This window comes from Lipophrys pholis (genome assembly GCF_963383615.2).
Source record: "Lipophrys pholis genome assembly, chromosome: 1".
NCBI lineage: Eukaryota > Metazoa > Chordata > Actinopteri > Blenniiformes > Blenniidae > Lipophrys > Lipophrys pholis.
In genome coordinates this window covers 5798479-5819514 of record NC_137635.1, presented here as the reverse complement: position 1 = coordinate 5819514, position 21036 = coordinate 5798479, and the positions used below count along the sequence as shown (strand labels likewise).

General features: G+C 42.0%; 1 protein-coding gene across 1 annotated transcript; it reads right to left on the bottom strand.

Annotated features, from left to right (window-relative positions):
* Positions 1 to 424: 424 nt before the first annotated feature.
* Positions 425 to 18282, bottom strand: LOC308114361 (integrin beta-3-like). The gene is made up of 15 exons (XM_080471187.1): positions 18046 to 18282; positions 17141 to 17226; positions 16201 to 16405; positions 15871 to 16123; positions 14272 to 14434; positions 13868 to 14029; positions 13646 to 13741; positions 12785 to 12874; positions 12234 to 12368; positions 10137 to 10563; positions 6560 to 6782; positions 6371 to 6471; positions 5466 to 5585; positions 3211 to 3377; positions 425 to 1742 (listed from the first exon to the last, which is right to left on the bottom strand). The coding sequence occupies exons 1-15, from the start codon at positions 18119 to 18121 to the stop codon at positions 1674 to 1676; spliced, it is 2373 nt and encodes a 790-aa protein (XP_080327313.1). The 5' UTR covers positions 18122 to 18282; the 3' UTR covers positions 425 to 1673.
* Positions 18283 to 21036: the final 2754 nt, after the last annotated feature.

The window sequence follows — 21036 nt, the reverse complement described above, 5'->3', positions numbered from 1 at the left end:
CTGATGTCCAGGAGATGGCAGTAGTGTGTCGCTCTGAAAAGGTCATGCGTGGATTCACAAAGCTTCAGCAGCCCAGTAACAGACACACGTATAACAGCTACCACTGAGGAGAAGCAAGTACTTCTCACTTGAGTCTTTTTCTCATGTCTGTAAACGAATTTAAAATGTTGAATATATAAAACATGTGTTAGTTTATGAATACAGACATTTCTGTCCACGCCTAGACTTTCATTTTTGGGTTATGACAAAAGTTTGATATAATCAATGTGACTTGAGGATGGAAACTTAAAGCATCTTGAAAGGAAATAAAAACATTCTGATCGTCCCCACGAGATTGTTAGCGGATACTCACTTTGTCAGGTTTTCAGTATCCATCATCAGGAAGTTGTCATGTATGCATGATTATTACTTAAAACAATAATTTACCCCCAAAATCAATTTATTGGTATCCAAATGTAATATACATCAATCAAGTCATCTTCTACGTCGATTGGGCAAACCACTCCAGCACAAAGAAAGCAAAATAAAGTTATTTTATGTCTTTGGAAAAGATAAGCACATTAGAAAGAATCTCAACAAATTACAGCTTTTATATTTTCAGTCTCGACAAAGGACATAAACACGGTCACGTACAAGTCCAGCACAACTAAAGCAACTTTTAAATACAACAAACCGCATTATATCTGCAGGATGTCGCTTGACAGGAATAAAGACAGTTTATCTTTGCTGCTCAGTCTCACCAACAGGAAAAGCTCAACACTGTGAAAAGGTTTAACATGACAGTATCTGTCCTGCACTTCCTCCACGGACTCCCAAGATTACTCAGCACATGTCCATATATACATACATCCTCCTGCTTGGACTCATTGGTGAAAAAACAAAACAAAATCATGCGTATAGCTTTGTGTTTTTGCCAATAAATATATGGTAACAGTCAGAACCTGCCGTGGCTGATGATTCTTATCTCATCTTTGAATGCAGATAAATCATATTTACCACCGCTGCATGTGAAGGACGTCGCAGTACTAAAAATGCAAAGTCTTATGATCCCAAAAAGGTTTTTTCACTGGTTTCTTTTCCAAACAAGGAGTGTTTTGTGGCAGTCATACTAATCTACGTCGAACTCTAGATACCGCCCTTACTTAATTTTATTCTGTTAATACTTTAATTGTTTGGTCAACGTATGACAATATACATGTGAAAAGGCACTGTGGTTTTTAATTTGGAATATTAATTATTAATTAAGAAAAGTTCCCGTGTTTTTATGTTTCAGGTGAAAATGTTTAAGTGTGTGTCTGCTAGAGAGAAAAGCCAACGAGCGAAAGTGTAAGAAAAGTGTGTGAATGTGTGTAAATCGAAGCTGTTGAGAAATGTTAATATGGGCTTTTCCGAGTATATTTGTGCACATCATTCTGTGAAACGGGCAGAATCTACACCTCAGCATGTGTTTGGGTGAACAAAACCTCAACAACAAAAAACTGACTTCAGTCAATTTCACAAATATCCGATTCATCAAAACCCTGATAAAGTATGTCCTTGGAATCAATTCTACATATTTACAAAGAAATATTGGATAATCATTGTCTTGTGACAGTAGAAGCCTGCACATGATTGGTTCGCACAAAGGATGGTATGAGTCCGTTATTTCATCCTTCATTCCTGGTCGTCGCCCGTCAGTCTTTTCCTCTGTACGTGATGTTGGTGAAGGTGGACGTCGCTCCCTTGTAAAGAGGATTGTGCCCCTGTTTGTCACAACACAAAGAAAGAATCACGTGAGTTTAACCGGACCAAAATACAGGCTTTCTTTATTAATTCTATTTCAATTTCATCACCGATATTTCCTCTCTTGTCACCTTGTGGGTGAAGCGCGTTGCTCTGAACATGTGGTTTGAGTTTTCACTTTGGTTTTTTTTTTTTTTAACGAACACGCCAAGCCCGCTGTGGTTCTCTGTGGTTTTCGGGCCTTTGGGGTTTTTGGTGTTTCGAGGCCACGAGGAGGCCCATTAACGTGTTCGCTCATTTAAACCCAGCCCTTCCGTTGGCTGCCTTTTGTTCTGCTCGCGGTAACAGCACGCCATAAACATAATAAAAACCATCTTCAGACAACAGCAGTGTGGGGCTGCGTGTGTGGCCTGTTGTATGTGTGTGTGTGTGTGTGTGTGTTAATGTGTTACACAGATCTGAACAGTGTTGATGATTTTTAAGTAGATCTACCAAATTAAACCCAACAATTCTGTCTGAATCAGGAAGTGACTCTCAGGCTGGACATGCTTTGCAAGAAGATCTGCAACCACGTGGCTCTTCAGCCCTCCTTGTAGCGGCTCCATGAAACTTACAGAATATTATTTGTGAATAAACATCTTGTTTTCATGTTTGTTTTATTTGCATTCCACGCTGATTTTCTAAACTGGTCTAATGTCCCGGATCAAAATACGGCGAAACAGCTGAAACAGCCAGAATAGATAGAATTGCTAAAATGAAAAAACTCTAAACCCCGAAGAGAATGGAAGAGAAATTAAAAGAAAAAAAGAAAAAAAAGATATATAAAAACTAAAAAAAAAAAAAAATGATAAAGAAAAAAAAAGAAAAAAAAAGAAAAATTAAAAAAGAGCAAAAAGAAAAAAAGAATTAAAAAGAATTAAAAAGAAAAAAGAAAAGAATGATAAAGAAAAGAAAAAGTAAAAAATGAAAAAGAAAAGAATTATGAAGAGAGAAAAGAAATTAAGAAAAAATCCAAAAACCATAAAGAAAAGAAAAAGGAAAAAAAGAGAAAAAAAAGGGGGGAAAAAAGAAAAGAAAATTGATTATAAAAGAAAAAAAGAAAAGAAAAGAAAAATATGGGGAAAAAAAGAGGGAAAATTAAAAAAAAAAATACAGGTATTGCTCAAACTCCTCCAACAATTAGAAACACAAAATCCCTGAAAACAAATCTCTAAAAATGGCCACAAAAGATAAAAATGTAATAAAATATATCTAACTTGTAGGTATGACACTGAATCCTGTTTAGTTTTTTTTCTTAATTTCAGACAATCTCTGGACGATTTGTTTCCTTTGATGAAAACCCTGAAGACATCTCCTTTGTGGTCACGCAGGTTGCAGACCCCGGCGCTCCCCCCCCCCCCACTGAAAACCACCGCTCCACCTGAACCGCGGCTCGTCCCCGAGCTCGGGTTTGACAGTGACGTAACACCTGAAGATAAATCCACTCACGGTGTCCCACTTGGCACGAGCGCGCTCCTCTTCGAACTTGGCGAACTCCCGTCGGTCGTGGATGGTGACCAGCAGCTTCCAGATGAGCAGAGCGGCGAGGCCCAGGAACAAGATGGCTCCGGCCACCGAGAGGAGCACCACCAGAACGTCGGGGCCCTTGGGGCAGTCTGGACGAGTAGGAAAGTGTGAGCGGATAAGCCAGATGAGAGGAAGCCTGATTTCAATGCTCTGACGTTTTGGGTGTGAAGCACCGACGGGGCATTTAGTGTCGCGATGATAGCACGATTGATTCGATCTGATATCGTGAAGAAAACAACGAGAGGAGCTTCACAGTGGTAAACTGAAGGCGACAAAACCGAAAAGAGCAAAGAGGAGGATGGGCTGAAGTGGAAAACAGTAACCTCTTACAGCTGTGCCGCATTGGGGCTCGGTTTAGAGAAGGCCCAACGAGAGACGGCTGAAAAATTCACGTTCATGTTCTTTTGTTTCATCACCAGGGCGGAATCATGCGTTTATCTGGGAAATCTTGAGTTCGGTTCACAGCGACAAGATCTGCGTGAACGGGTCAGGAAATTCAGAGATGGACAAATTCCACCATCGACTCGATGCATATTGATTTTCCCTGTGACGGCGTGCAGTTTATGCGTGTGTGTGTGTGTGTGTGTGTGTGTGCCTCATGTTTTCTGTACTCGAGTGTTTGGCTGTTAACGAACATGTATAGTTGCACGGGAGCGTTGAGTAACTCGGCGAGGCGACCAGGGTCGACTTTTACGGCCGACATCAAAGCTGGACTCCTCTTTCTCCCTCCTTCATCCTCCTCTGCTCCATTTCCTGCTCCTCCACTGCCCCTCTTGATACACCGACCTTTACCATCACAGCTCATATGCAGACCTTTAACATTATTAACCAAAACTGAATCTCCACCATCACTTAAGGGCCTTTGTTTCAAGTCCCAGCTTCTCTCTTTGTGATAAATATTTAGTCTTTTGCTGGTTTTGGGTTTTCTTTGTGCTTACTGAGTTTCCTCTTGACAATATGTCAGATCAGCGGGTTCCCGGAGGAGCTGTGCAGCTGTTTACAGCTCTCTTTGACACAGCGGGGGGTCCCCATGTTCAAGGCGAGTGGCGGGGTACGTCTCTAAATTACACACACACACATTCATTAGAGGCAAACCCGAGCACGGACTTTCTCTGCGGGCAGTGGTAGCCAATAAAAGTGTCTTAGTGCCCCACACTCTTTCTATCAGGCCATTTAACAAGCAGATGAAGAGCAGGCAGCAGGGAAGCTTTAGCTCGTACTCAGGTGAGGGAAAAAATACTACTTTTGAGAGGCAAATATGATCATTAGTTAAACCACACAGAGATGATGGTAATTTAATGAGGTTGAACTTATTTGTCATTTTGACTCTGTTTATTTCTTCCTCATACATTGTGAATCATTTCTAATGCCAATATATGGATATGCAGCCGGATAAACAACGACTCAGTACTGCAGTAGTTCTAATAGAAGTTTCCCTGTGGGTATTTGAAGTGATTTAACATTTACTGCTGTATAAAGTCACGATGGCAAAGAGGGTAGCAAATCCGGCATAGGCATGAAACTACAGTTTCACTTTTTGACTAATTTGTCTCTAATACCTGAAATATATATATATATATATATATATATATATATATATATATATATATCCATCCATCTTCTCCCGCTTATCCGTTTCCGGGTTGCGGGTCACATTGTACCGATTAAGAACCTTCCTGCAGGTGGTGAGCCCATGGGAAGGTGGTGCCCGGCGCCCGGCGTGGGACATGAACCTTCTACCTTGAGATTGAGAATCTCATGCTCTACCAACTGAGATAGCCGGGGGCTGTATGTATGTATGTATGTATGTATGTATGTATGTATGTATGTATGTATGTATGTATGTATGTATGTATGTGTGTATATATATATATATTTTTTTTTTATTAAATTAAATTAAATTAAATTAAATTAAATTAAATTAAATTAAATTAAATTAAATTAAATTAAATTAAATTAAATTTATTTTAATTTATTTTATTTTATTTTTTTATTTCTAATAATTATTTAATAAATAAAGATGAAAATGCCAGAACTCAGTTTGATGCCAGAACTCAGAATTGTCAGTTGACAAAAACATGTGTTTGTTTTTTTCTTCTGGATCAGTCTTTTCTATTGTGAAAAAATATTTAAAGTTAAATATTGAATGAGTTGTTTTCAGGTTTGCACGATCTTACCTGGCTCTTTCACAACAAACAGGATGGACTTTCCATTGGCGTCCTCGTAGTACTGGAACCTCTCGATACAGTCGTCCTCGTCCTTGTAAGTGCAGTTCACCGCGTTCGTGTCGTGAAGCTCTGCAGGGAAAAAAACACAAAGTGGACAGTTTGTCCGGGTAAAATCACCTCCCAAAAAAATCTCATGACTTCATTCATTAAATTCTCCTTTTACTGTTCTTGGTGCTCATCGGTCTTGATGCTACATTTTCACACGCAGGCGAAAGTTACAGAAGATGGCGGATGTTGGTTTGTCAGTAAAGTCAGTTTTAGCATCATACTGCGGCTGCAAACATGTTCCAGCTCTTATCATTTAAAATATCTGACTTTATCCGACAACTGTTACACTTAGGGGTTTGAGAAAAGCTTTTGTTTACTACTTCACTCACTTTCATTATACTGTTTGTGTTTTAATAAAACTATTTAATTGAATTAATTGAATTAATTGAATTGAATTAATTGAATTTATCTAATTTATTTTTAATTTATTTAATTTAATTTATTCAAATTTATTTATTTTATTCAAATTAATTTATACTTTTTTTTTCATGTCATTCAAAAGTAATAATTAAAAAAACACACCCCACAACAAAACTTACAATCTGACACAGTCTGAATAAAAAGGTGCAGAAGAGAAAATATTTACAAAAAAATGTTTAAAAGCCCACTTAAAATATCATTTCAAACCTCTTATTACCACGTATCAGACATGTATGACGATTGGGAAGTGAGATGTGTGAGGAGAGACTGTTAGAACTGATATTAGTTCCATCTTTAAAGTTCTTCAAGCATTACCTCACTAAAAACACTACAAGCATGAAAGGTCTTGTGTTTCTGCCTGAAGCGGCGGTTCCGCCCTTTCTCACCCAGTTCCTCCACGAGCACGATCTCGTCCTTGCAGATGCGACTGCAGGTGTTGTCGTCGAACAGCCTGCCTCTCTTGAAGTGCTTACACTCCACGCACTCCCTGGAAAAAAATCAACGCCATCGGTCAGTTTCACTTGGAAGGAGGATCCGCTCGGCTCGGCTCGCCTCGACGTCCCTCGCCGACTCACTTCTTCATGGTGCAGGCGTCCGGGCAGGTGGGACACTTGTCGCAGGTGGCGCCGTAGGCCCCCGGCTGGGTGCACTCGCAGGCCCCGCAGACGCACTGGCCCCGGCCGCTGCACAGCAGCCCCAGGCTGGACATGCAGGTGTCGGTCCGCCTGGAGCAGTTGCAGTTCTCCCCCTGCCAGTCCGGCGCACACTGGCAGAAGCCACAGTTGCAGACGCCGTGACCTGGGGAGTGAAGAAATAAGATCAAATTGAATAAAATATTCTACTAGATCTATTTAAATAGGTTAGGCAACACTTTGCATATCCGTCATTGTTTGATAGATAGTTTATCTTCGATCTATATATATATATATATATATGTGACATTTGGTGGCTTGTGAGTATTGTAGTATTTGGTGAAATACCGAATTAAACACAGTAAATGTAACAAGATCATTTTTCAATTGTGTGGATGAATTTAAAAAGATTGGCTCACATTACTTATATTATTTATGCCCCCCCCTCCAAAAGAATCACAGTTGTCTTGTATTTTGAACAAATATTTTTAATACTCGATGCATTTGTGTAAAATTACTAACTTGAATTTTTATAGTTGATTTCACAGATTCAATTAAGTAAAATTTACTTTAATTAAATAATTTTTCTGAGTGTACATGGCAGCCATCGCCGTCACTGTGTGAATGTCATTAATTACCAAAATAAAGCGTTTTGGCACTGCGAAAACTTCTCATGCTGTTTTCTCGGTGCATCGACGCAGCTTATATATCTAAAGGAGCAAATATATAAAGCTGTACTATTCCTTTAATTTTGGGAAACTCATAATTTCATTCATCTCTAAGGTTCTACAGATGGCTGTCATCTCTTCTTATGCTGTTTTTAATGTTTTAATGAGACCAGAAGCAACTCATCAACCATTTTTTTTTTCTTCTATCTTTCTCGACACCTCATAACATGTTAGTATGAGCTTTTCCTGTCTATTCATTAAAGCTACACAAAGGAGGTGTCTTTAAAAACCCAGAGAACTTAACTAGAATTAAAAAAAAAAAAAAAAGGTTCTGTGGCTTCGGTCAACATTTGGTTTGTCAGCATGAATTTGCAAACCGCCGGCTGCTGCTTGTTAAGTGGTAATGACTGAATAACCGCCAGCCTCTGTCATGTTTTCGGGTTTTTTTCCAGCTTCGAGGTTTTTCCTCCGTCTTCAGGAGCACCTTTGTTTTCTTCAAACTCTTAGATATCCAACAACCAAGTTGCCCTTGTTAAAAATCCAGCTACACTTTAAACGGAACAACGTGTTCATGTTCATTCCAAGTGTGACAAGTATAATTTTCCAACGCGGGTGCCATGCAAAGAATCTTAGTGGTTTTTTTTTTAAAAGAGATTTAAAAACAAAAAAAATGTATATTTATGTTTCTGCACATTAGGACCTATTTCTTTTCTTGTGTGATTCAGTGCACGGGGTGTCAGTGGACGCATGTGAGCGTCGCCGGGAGTGACGATGCATGAAATGCCACAATGGCCAGATAAACAAAGAGAGGGGAAGCTGCTCTGGACAGGCTGACTGGATTAAAGTTGACGCAGGAACAAACTGTCACCACGACTTGACCGCAGAACTGCAGACCTTCGTGGCCCACGCTGCGGCGAAAGGCCAATGGTCTGACCACCGAATGAGCTATTTTTCAAGACGTATTAGAAGATTTCCAGTATTCTCTCCCGCTCGGCTCTTTCTCTGACCAAACATGGGTTTATTTTTAGCCTCATGACGCCACAGCAGTCAGTGAGTAAGCACAGAGGTATTTTCATGTTACTCTACGGGCTTTGGGGAGTTCAGAAAAACATTTTTCTGTGAGAGCAAAGGGGAGGTGGGCTGGCTTTGAGTGATATATGAGCTCCTATAACACCTCGGGACATAATCAAGACAAATGGTCTCTGCCAAAACCTGGCGTTAGAACTCAATTGAAAAATCAATAAAACAATTATGTCCTGATTACATAATGGAGCAGGAGGATGCAGATGTAGGTTTTTACTAACAAGTCTTATTCTCTTCTTGTCCCGTCATTAACTCCCCTGCTTGACATTTAGGGAAATCAGTTCGTTTTATATGGAGAGACTTACTTTTTTCTTACATATCGAGGAATTCTGGAGTTCGTTTGCTGAGCGTGAACACAGGAAAGGAGTTCACAACGTCTCGCACAGGTCAAACAATAATCTTTGATTTTGTAGTAGTAGTGTAAATCAAAGTTATTCTAAAGCTTCCCATTACTTCCACTTTTCCATCGTTGCATATCGTTTCAGCCTGTTCTCAAGTCAAAGCAGAGCTTGCTCTTCCTCTAAAATGAATAATGATGCTTCTTAGTTGCCAATAATGTTTTCAGTCACTCGTGAACAGCAAAGGATGACGTGTAATATTTTCCACTCAGTCGCTCATAAAGACGGTGTGTAATGACGTTTCATCAAACACTTGGCAGGAAAACTTTATCATGCTGCCAAAATGTCAAAATGAGACTTTTTGATGGAGAAATAAACAAAACCTTCGTGTTTAATTAAAGAAGAAAACAATCCTGGGAGTGTTTTTATTTCAAGGATGTGTGTGTGTGCGTGTGTGCGTGCGTGCGTGCGTGCGTGCGTGCGTGCGTGCGTGCGTGCGTGCGTGCGTGCGTGCGTGCGTGCGTGCGTGCGTGCGTCTATTTTAACTCTGATCCAAAGACAAAACACTAAAAGTCTGAAACTGTCATTTATAGTTTTGGAAAAAAGTTGAATTCACAAATATAATTAAATAAGCTTGAGTGCAACAAAGTAGTGTGACTATTCTTTGTTCTTAACTTCAACTATGATAAATCTTTCAATGCTTCTATCTATTTATTCATATCCATTAATCTATCCATGGAAGGAATATTTCTGTTTTAATATACAAAAATGTGTTACTTCCAAATACAGAGCTGGAATAAAATCTTTCAAACAGTGCCACACTCCCTTTCCCACCATGAATCGCCTCTCATACCCGCTTGCAAACATCCGTGTTGTGACCCAATGACTTCACACACTCGCCAAACACAAACTCACAGCCACAGTTTGAACATTAAACCCGCAGCAGAGGAACTTTCAGAAGAGTGAGCATCCAGAGTGATCTGCCATCCAAGCGGAAAAATAGTCTTTGTGCATGTTTTGTAACTTTGCGGTGTGAAAGTTTGGCCTCGGTGACACAAACATACAACCTGGGCTGCACACAGACACACACACACACACACACACACACACACACACACACACACACACACACACACACACACACACACACACACACACACACACACACACACACACACACACACACACACTCGTGTGGTTAAAGCTCATGTCACGGGGGACACCGGAGGGTTGTTATTCTATGTAATTCTTCCCAGATGAGGCGAGTCAGTGTGGTGGAAGGGACTGCCAGCAGCCTCTGCACTGAAACACACTTCCTCTGTGACGAGTGTCGACGTGATCGTCAGGAGGTCAAGTGTTGAAAATAACCTGCGTAAAAGAGTTTGAAAAGAAATCCCAACCTCGTTCTCGCCGTCGCCGACCTGAACCCACCTGAGCAGAGTTCTCCTTTGTAGCGGAGGCAGTTGAAGTCGTCACACTCGCACAGCTTGCCCCAGACCTTCCCAAAGTCACTGCTGTGGCACACACACTGGCCACACACACAGTCGCCCCGGCCGCTGCAGATGGCTCCGGCCGGCCCGCTGCACCGGTCCTGCTCGGTGGGGTTGTAGTCGCCCTCCGCACACTCGCAGTGCGGCCCCAGGCGGCCCGGGTGGCACAGGCAGATGCCGCACTCGTACGTGCCGTTCCCCTGGCTACACCTGGGGCTGTCGGGCTGCGCTTTGCTCTGGCACTTGCAGTCGCACTCAAAGGCGACGGTGATGGACAGGGAGTCCTTAAAGCCCACCGGCTTGATTATGAAGGTCTTCTTTTTCTGCTTGGGGCAACCCCGAGCTCGAGCCTCCACACTGAAGGAGACCTGGAGCGAAGGAGGAGATTAAAAAAAACTAACTGTCACACCTTTTGTGAAATAAACATGTTTAAAGCTGCATCCATACTGATGCTCATTGTGTAGCGGCGGGATTTTTCATCGTTATCTAATCACTGATGGAGGAAACGGCCCCCGAGAAGCAACAAGAGGTCCGCCTCCAAACGTATTTAGTCAAAGTGCTGTCGGTAATTGTTCAGTCAGTATTACATCCATATCTGGTAAATGTCCAAAAGTGGGCTGTTACTGCATCTGGAGAAGCAGCCTTATATGGAAATAACAAAGAGGAGCTGAGGCAGAGAGAAAGAAACGCCAAAAAATGTCACCTGGGGTGAGGAGAAAGTACAAAAAAGCTCGAGAAGCCAAATGCAAAAAGTAAATAAAACTCAAGACGGCTTAAAAAGAGGATGCAGACAAGGACAAATCAGCTGAGTCAGAGACGGAGCTGATCCCTGTCTTCCATCACCTGCTCCTTATAGCAAAAGAGGAAAGGTTGAAAATAATATGTGGAAGTAGCTGATGTATTAATTCTGCAGTCAGGAGGTTGTTGTGTTATAATACGGCACATGCTGCTTTTAATGTCAGTCTTTTTACCGTCACCAACGAACAGCAGGGCAAGAAGGTTCAATCTTCATCACTTCATTGGTTTGTATGTATGTATGTATGTATTTGACCAACTTTCCCCCCAAAAATGACCTGAATTGCATGAAATCTTCAGGAAAGAGTTTCCTTTATCCAAGGACCAATCCGTTACATTTTAGGACGTTAACGGCTAAACGCTTCAGAATTAATCCCAAACAACTGCAAACAAACGTCCCATAGGAAGTGGATGAGAGAGGCACCTCATGGAGCTCAAAGGAGATCAGCGTCTGTTGCCGTGGTCCCAAAAACTATTTATTGCATGAAATTTTCAGGGAGGATTTGTCTTTATCCGGGGACGTTCCCATTAAATATTGAGAGCGTTTAGGTCAAAGGTCAAGGTCGGCATAACGCGGCCAATTTTTAATCTGATTGACGTCAAACAAACACCAAAATGTTCAGTTTTCGATTCTTTATCCTCTGACATGCCACATGATGCAGTGATGTCATTACCCTGGTTAGTGGTTTGGGGGTCAAAGGTCGGGGGGGGGGGGGGGGGGGGGGTCACATGGAAATTGTAAAATGTGGTGTACATCAGTGTTAAACAGTGATAACATGAAGCAATTCAAATGTCCATGAGAAATGATGGAGGGAGAGGTGTGGTGGATCAAATAGACTAATCCATTCGTTTCCATGGTGACAAATGTGCCGTTAGCGAAGGTATTCACTCTACCGAGTGTAGTTCTAGCTACGTTTTTAAATTGTGTATTGTGTCATTCAAACATTTCCTTTCTAATGGTGTCGAACTCTACTAAAGTATTAGACTGTGAGATGTTTGAAACAAAAACAAACGTGGATTTATGGAATCGGTAACTTTTCTTTTATCAATATCAACTCATTTTCATTAGTTGATTATTTCCGTCGGGTATTTTTCACATTGGCCAGCCTCGTCTAACCCTGCCAAGTAGTGTAGTATCTGTGAAAAACACACTTAAGAGTCCAACCTCACCAACAGTTTGTAAATGAAGTCCGTTCACTAGCGGGATTCTAGAGTTGAGAAACGTCGAGTGTAGGTGACTGACCGTATCTCCGACTTTGAGCCCGGAGCAGGACTTGAGGCCGGGGATGACCTCTCCGTTCAGACAGGTGGCATTAAAAGACAGAGACAGCTCCTCCGGGACGCCTTGAAGCTCCAGCTCCACTTTGGAACGGATTTTCTAATTCAAGGACAAAAAGATGTGAGCAGAGAGGCACAGGCAATGGAAAGATTATTTTGTTTTTAAATTTGGCATTTGTGGCATTACAAAATCAGACTTTTTCTTTTCTTTTCACCCGCTTACCTCCGTGTGACAAAACCAAAACAAGGAGAAGGAGCCAGAAGTCGCCTACATTTGGTCGACTTCAGTGTGTGACTCACGCTCACTGGGTGTGTGTCGACAGACACATATCATCTCTTCACACACTGTCTCGCCTTGAATGTGTGTGTGTGTGTGTGTGTGTGTGTGTGTGTGTGTGTGTGTGTGTGTGTGTGTGTGTGTGTGTGTGTGTGTGTGTGTGTGTGTGTGTGTGTGTGTGTGTGTGTGTGTGTGTGTGTGTGTGTGTGTGTGTGTGTGTGTGTGTGTGTGTCACTTACAGCGTACGCCTTCAATATGAGCTGAATGACGTTGCCCGAGTCGTTGGACAGCGTTCCCACTGTGGTTCCAGGAATCAGCTCGCTGTAGTTCTGCGACGACACAAACACACAGTGGACACGGAAATCACAGCTTGAATGAATAATTATTTAGTGAAATATCAAATTATTTGAACCACTTGGAGGGGGGGGGGGGTTTTCTTGTTTTTTTTTTCATTTGTTTGAACAATTTTCAAAGCTCCAGTCTACATTCACACCATACATATACCAAACTGGATATGATTCTACACGTTACTTAAATCCCATAAATATATATACAAGAAAAAAACACACACAAAATCAAAATCTATGTGAAATGGCTACATTGTTACAAAAGTACTATATCTACTACATTTAATGCAGCTATGGGAAGCTCTCTGTTGGTCGTATTTACCCTCGTCTCGTCTCATTTTGTCGTATCTTATCTTGTCTCATCTTCGTATCTTATTTTATCTCGTCTCGTCGTATCGTGTCGAATCTCATCTTTTCTTTTCTTATCTTATCTCGTCCTGTCCTGTCTTGTCCCGTCTCATCTTGTCCCGTCTCATCTTGTCCTGTCTCATCTTTTCTTGTCAACAGTGGGTACCACCAATGGAAAACATAGTTGTTTTTCCAGTCCATACCACCAAATTACAAAATACATGTGGGAATATTGAGCAGCAGCTGGCTCTAACAGTGTGTTCGGTTTTGGAAACTCTGGATTGTAATTGGCGCGTCTGAATCAAAATTCCTTTTTCCTCCCAAAGTTGAATCCAAAAATCTCTCATTCAAAGCCAGCGAGGTTTGGAGGGCTTCGGCTGAAACACGTGCTGAAGATGTCCTGACCTGGTACAGGCGCACCACGGGGTTGGTGACCGCAAAGATGAGGTTGATGTTGTTTTCTGACATCTTCTCCGTGATCAAGGCGAGAGACGGATAATCCTGTGGAGCCAAACCAGACGGCGTGGTGGACTGAGAACTGATGACTGAAATACTTCACACACACACACACACACAAACACACACACACAAACACACACACACACACACACACACACACACACGCACCATGGTGGTGGACATGCTGTACATGTTCTCAGAGTTGAGGTGACATTTGCCGTCATTGGGCTGCACGATTCCGGCCAGCCGACCGTCGAGAGCCACGTGAGTTTTGGCGTCCGAGGTGAAGATCAGAAGGTGGGATGCGCCGGGCCGCCAGCCGATCTGATCCTGTTTGACAAGCGCAGCGCATGAAATAATCTTATGAAACCTTTGGATGGAGGATTTAGTTTAACTTTTACTCCGGGCAGGTGCACACTTTTCTCACACTTGTGATTGACTAATACATAATAGTTTTCCATAACGACGGCCTGGTGATCTGGTTTGTCCGACCAGAGTTTACTCTTTCTGCCTGATCCAAATGTGATCATGACATTGTCATGTGTGTGTGCGCATGCGGTCTGTCCCTCCACCTTGCACACGGCCGCCTGGATGATGGCGTCAAAGCCTCCCTCCGGGGCGTCGCGGTTCCTCGACACCATCTGCTTCTTCACTTCCTCCGTGAAGCGGCCCACCTCCTCCGTCAGAGTCAGAACGTGCTTGTAGCCAAACTGGGGCAGACAGGTGGTATTAATGCTGTCAATTAAACGAGAGATCACCTGTTTAATTTAGCAGCGAGCACCAAAGGTTTACCTCACGTTTTTTCCTGATATAATCTAGATAACTATATATGTGTCCGGGTGTGTTGCGCCACATTATGTGGTAAGGGTGCAAAATCTGGCAAATCTAGCCGGTGGAAATTCTGATTGGCTCGTAACTTTAAAAATCTACCAGCCACAATGAAAAGGTCATCTAAAACGTCCAACCTGATTTAGAGCTGCGTTCTACCATCACTATGTTGGCACGACATGAGCAAAAGCAGAGAGTGACATATAATTCTAGTCCACCTGAATCTTAACTTTCTTCTCGTTATTAAACATAGAACCTTGTCGACAGATAAAGGGGAAATATCTATTATATAATGCACCAAATTATTACATAAAAAAAAAAAAAAAGGAACACACACATTTTGAAATAACTGTAAGACGTTAAAGAATAATATTACAGAATGCGGCGTTATTACATAATGACTTGAAAATGTATTGCATTATTACATATTGCGAGATTAATACATAAAGCGGTGCTACAAGGTGGAAACGTTATGTATAAGTAAGTGTAGTGTTTGTGATGGCAGTAACAACAACTAAAACAGTTTTGAGTTTACGTGCATTATTGTTTGGTGTCAGCAAACAACAGGCTAACAAAACAAGACTTTAATGTTGTGATGTGTGAACAACATGGGAACAAGGCAACGGCATGTATCGGGTCATGAATAAAAACATTTAGATTGTGTGAACATCAATGTGCCCCATGAATTACGGTTTAAAAAGAAATGCATTTCATGTAATACGTCAGCGAGGGTCAGCTCCATCTCCCTGTGACATGAAATGTTTGGAATAATAGTGATAGAGTGATAAGAATGTTTTTTTAGAGTTTGTTATATATATATATATATATATCCAATATGCTCCCCCTTCAATCTCAGTAAGCATTGCATACTAAACCCAAATTCTTCACTTATCTTTTATCCAAACATTCCTGTTGGCTGGATCTTAACAGGCTGTGAAGGAGCAGAAACACAAACGACCCCGAGAGGCGTTAAACCACCAAATCCCCCCCGGAGGAGCCTCCGGGTGGAGCTTGTTTTGGGACAGATTACCTGCAGCTGATTCACAGTGGCTGAGCCAGCAGTGGCGGCGAGCCGCCGTGAGCCTTTAACAAGTGCTGTGACTCCCGGTTTACCTTTATCATTATGGGCCGAACTCTGTGTTTAAAATGTCCTCGCAAACATGACTTCATCTGCATAATGAAGCCATTTCTCACATTTGCTGACATAAAAACAGTCACTGACATCAGCAACGCGTTAAAAAAAAACAAAAAACAAAACACTGTTAAACCGTTTTCAATTACAACGACAACAGCGAGGAAATAACACTAAGAACTGCAATCGGTTCACGTTCTTCTCTCATTACCTGTAGCAGGGGTTCTTCACGGCCTCTTCAGGCGAGATGTACATGTAAGGGGACAGCGGCTTGTCCACGAACGCCCCGAAGCCCATGCGCAGGTTGCTGGTGGTGCGGTTCATGGCCTCGGCCAGGCCCCTGCCCAGCGTCCTCAGGCGGAACAGGTCGTCGTTCATGGAGTAGGAGAGATCCATGAGGTAGTAGAGATCCACGGGGTAGTCCTCCACCTGGCGCACCTTCACCGTGAAGCGCTTCGCGTCGTCTGGGAAAACGTGACAACGGAGACATTTTGGAAGTTGTTCACTCAGAGGCGACGAGTGCCGCTGCGCGTCTCCTCACCTGGCCGGAGGGTGATGTGCAGCCTCTGGGGCTTGATCTGGGTGACGTCTTGAGTCGCCCCGGCCGCCTTGTTGCTGAGAGGCCGGTCTTCCATCACCTGCAGTTTGCTGGCCGGAGACTCCAGAGCCGACGGGCCGCAGCCCGACGCCACCAGGTTGGCTTTCAAATCACAGCGAGACGAGCCGGCAAGTCCCTGACCGAAATCCTGAATAGAATAGAATAGAATAGAATAGAAGTGCTTATTGTCTTTCTCTACTAATGTTAAAACGCAGTGTTAGCAGCACTGAAATGCTGTGACAAAAAAAAATTAATAAAATAAACCCCACAATGGTAGAAAATATAATACAGAGAGGTAAGATATAAATATTGAAATATGTACAAAGGAAGTCACAGAAAGGTTCGCTGGTCTGGCTCGACATGCACTGAAAAAATGTAATACTTGAACTTTATCTAATTCACAAACTTAACTTTGACGAACCTGATTCATTTAGGGCGTTACCAATTGAAGCAATCAGTTAAGTCGGTCCAAGTATTTTCTTTTTTCACTGTGGAAAGTCATATAAAACCTTTACAGCTGACTTCAAGGCCGAGTGGATCGACCTCCACTCTGTCAGTTTCTCGATATTAAATCATTGCACTCGTGAGTTTGTGTCAGAAAATATGACTGAAGTCACAGGATGTACGTCACACAGACTCAGCCCACTCAGTGGCACCAGGGCGGCACAAATATTTCCATTTGTGCCGCTTATGTACTAAAAGAAACATAAAAAAAACAAAACTTTAAAAAAGAGGTAAAACATTTGAGGTGTGCAAGTTTCATACGTGGCTTTAGTGTTCCAACTATGTGAACCAGAGCCGAAGAGAGCCGTACCACCCGGTACCAGCCTGGTGGGCAGAAAATTCATTGTCTGAAGGAAGTGAAGTGGTAAAAGGAGCCCACCTCTTGGAGGCACCAAGCACAGCTGGGGTGCACAGCCAGACACTGCTTGCACGTGCTGGCCCCTCTGGACGTGCAGACATTTGAGCCTGGAAACAAGAAGACAACATCAGGAACTAAAACTAAAGAGACTTTTCATTGTAAAGACTCACATTTCAACCACAAAAACAAAAAGGGATGTCTACTGATACCCCATTCAAAAGCATGAGAACCAGTTTAATTCCTTAAGGTAGCCCTCAATAGGGTAATGTGTGTAAATTTAAGGTTGTGTAGTGGAAATATATTTCTGTCGTCCGTGGATTTATAAAGACACACAATTGCATGCCAGATATACAATCAAATCTCCTGGTAAAGTGTGTACAAATGACATAAAACATACATTTTAAAGTGTAAAATGTCATTAGTCAGCATTTAAAAGTGATCATATATTATTTTACAACAAAAAAGAAGCATACTAAACATGACCTATTAGACTTGCTTGTATATTTAAATAATACACACTATCGCCTGCAGTTGTTTTCTGTGTACAGTGTTTATGTTGATGCAGTTTTCATATTTTAGGGTTAAATACATCAATCAGCTGCACGAACTCCAAAGCAGTTTGGGCATATCCAGTGTTGCTGATGCTTAGTACATCTGTCAAAACAACACATACCGTAAGTATTTGTTCTATATACTCTAGTATTTCCTTGAATTTAGTAAAACCTACAAGTATGCACAAAGTTTTAAATGTGCTCAGGTCAGATATTTCTGTGTGAAAATCCCCATGTTAGTTGTAGTTTCACGTGCTGATTCAGCAAAACAACTTTTTTTTTTCTTCTTTTTTTTTTGCAGATTCCCAAGTCGTTATCCAATGCGAGAATGATTTAATTAGACAGATTAACAGTAAATAAAGTGACTGGACTCACTGCGGATTGTCGTTGCTGTTCCCAGCAGGAGCGAAGCGCACATCCAGAACACCGTGTGCGTCCGGAGCGCATCCATCCTGCAGAGGACGCAGCCCGCCACTGAGCTGAGAGGAGACCAGAGGAGGAAAACAACAGGGGAAAACTTTGTTCATGTGTAAACCAGACAAGTCCAAATAGAGTCAAATGTGTCCGGGCCACCCCTCCCGCTCCACATCCATCCACACGTCTCTTTAGTCTAAGCGCAGTGGGCGGGCGGGGGGGTGGGGGAGCGCGCGCAGCATCCACTTTCTTCTGTGCGTCTAAAAATCAAACGCTCCTCGTTACTCCAACTCAAAGAGTCAATTCATATTCATGAAATACGTTTTTTATTTTTTTTTACAAGATGTGCCAATTGAAAAAGAAAAAGACAAACCAGGCCTATGTAAGCTTGAAATTCCTCAGAAAACAGTGAAGTTAATAAGTTTGGTCCTTAATTCGAGCTCCATTGTGCGAACAGGCAGAAGTTTTAGTGAATAAAGAAAGAAAGTAATGTAATCAACGCTGCAACTCCGTGTTTCCATTAGTGGAGGCACACCGCCCACTACTGGCTGACAGCTGCAAGGACATGTGTGACTGAAAACATGCCTGGATATTCGGTTCAATTTACACCAAAACAAGAATAAAAGAGGAAACATTCTAGAGAAATTGTCGAACCTCTACACATCCGTTTGTTTTGTTTTTTTTGTGTTGTTGTTGAATTCTGGGATCTTTGATTTTGTTTTCTTTGATCATAGACTTTGAAAGAAAATGTGTCAAGATGTCTTTATTGACTTATTCGCTTTTCTACAAAGACACCTGGACGATCCTGCATCGGAAAATTATAATTTTGCTAATTTAGCAGTTGTTAACCTTTCATTTTTTTTCTTAACTTCTCATGACCTTGAGCTCGTTTGCTCTCCTTTTACTTATTATTTAATTGATAATGTGTTTAATTTAATACGTTCTGTGGGAGATATACATCTTTATTTATTTATTTATTTATTTATTTATTTATTCAAACGCGCTAAATTAGAAGCTATTACATCAAGTCTAGAGATAAAATAAAACAACACAAAACAAACATGTACCATGCTCAATGACCTCTTCTAACTATTGACATGGGACCAATTTGCAAATTATTCAAGATGCCCACCATGTCTTTCAGTTTATCTTTATTTATTTTTTTATCTTAATCTGTTGTGCAGTGTGTGTGCAGAAAAATAAGCAAAACGTTTATGTGTGACAACAACAGATCGCTTCATTCATTAACCGATTAGTCGGTCTGTGGTTGTAGTACCATTCATGTCCACCAGGTGTCCTATTTGTTCGGTATGCTCCTGGCTCGCCACTTCATCAATGAGTGAGTATGATGCACGTTTCTTTGGTAATTCAGTTTGTGTCTTGAAGCTTTGACTAATCTTGTTCATTAATGATTTTTGCTTAACTTGAGGCTGCTGCAATCAAAACCATGCATGTAAAAAAAAAAAATAAAATACAAAAAATATATATATATTTAAAATAAATACACTGTTGGTGAGCAGCATGTGGGTTTCCTGGAGATTCTGCCTTCAAAGGGTTAAAGTTACAGGGAAGCTTCTTTGACTCCAACAGGTAGGAGACATGTGTCCTAACATGTTGCAGGAAATGAACTATGGGATCGACAGGCTCTTTTTTTTCTGGTTATCTGAGGCACGTTTTGTAACATTTGACTTGCTGGACAGTTGCGGCTGACCTGGATCACGGATCAGAGCTGCTTCCCACCATCTGCGCACACCGAAGCAACAGATCCTCGCAGGGACGTTGTGTGTCTTCGGTGTTTTGATTAAAAGTGTTCGAGTCACAAGATGTGCAGATTAGTTTGAAGGGAGTCGATAACAGAAAAGCCTATTTCTAATGCAAACAAAACCACGGTGGTCGCTCTTGTCCAACACTTTGACTTTCATCATCATCATCATCATCATCATCCTCTCTTCCTGCTGTCTCTCCATCTTTGTCAGTTCTCCTTCCTCTCTCTCTCTCTCTCTTTTTTTACATTTCCCCTCTTGTTGCTCAACTTTCCATCAGCATTTTTCCCCTCTTGCTTAACATTTGCCTTTCCTTCAGAGCTTTTTCTTGTTTAAACTTCAGTAAGCCGTTACACAACATTCAGTCAGGAAAAACTCCTCTTCTTTCAGAGTTTGATAGACAGCACCCCTTGCGTGTGTGTGTGTGTGTGTGTGTGTGTGTGTGTGTGTGTATGTGTGTGTGTGTGTGTGTGTGTGTGTGTGTGGATGGAGGGTGCATGAGTCTTGGCATCAACCTGTGTCTTTTAGAGCTCTAATTGCAGCATTTGGCCTTTCTTCTTGGGGCCAGAGGAGCATGTGTGGGTATGTTTCCCAATATGTGTGTGCGTGCTTCGGGGGACGCCGAGCAACAAAACTAGTCCAAAGGTTGCGAAAGAGCTTTCACACTGATTCATCTGAGGAGCACACACACACACACACACACACACACACACACACACACACACACACACAGGGGTTGTGTGTTGACTTAGGAGTTAATGAATGGATGATTGAGGGCTGCAGGGGTTGGGGAAAGCAGTGCCGTGGAAACAACCCCTCTTTCCCAGGAAGGGAGCACAGAACAAGAGTTGGAGACAAAAGAGAGAGGGGATAGAGAACGAGTGTCTCAGGAGAGAGAGTGAAATCCAGGCTGTGTGTGTGTGTGTGTGTGTGTGTGCGTGTGTGTGTGTGTGTGTGTGTGTGTGTGTGTGTGTGTGTGTGTGTGCGTGTGTGTGCAGAGCCCAAGGGGGCTGCGGGGTGAACTACTTGAAGCAGAAGCATTCGGAGCTCTAATAAAGCAAGTAGCGTGTACTTGACAAGGACCCAAAGGGGAAGAGAGAGGGAGAGAAGCAGCTGTTGGAGGAGGAGAGAGAGACAAAGAAGGAGCAGAGGGGGGCTGTCCTTACTTGCTCCTCACTGTGAGGACTGT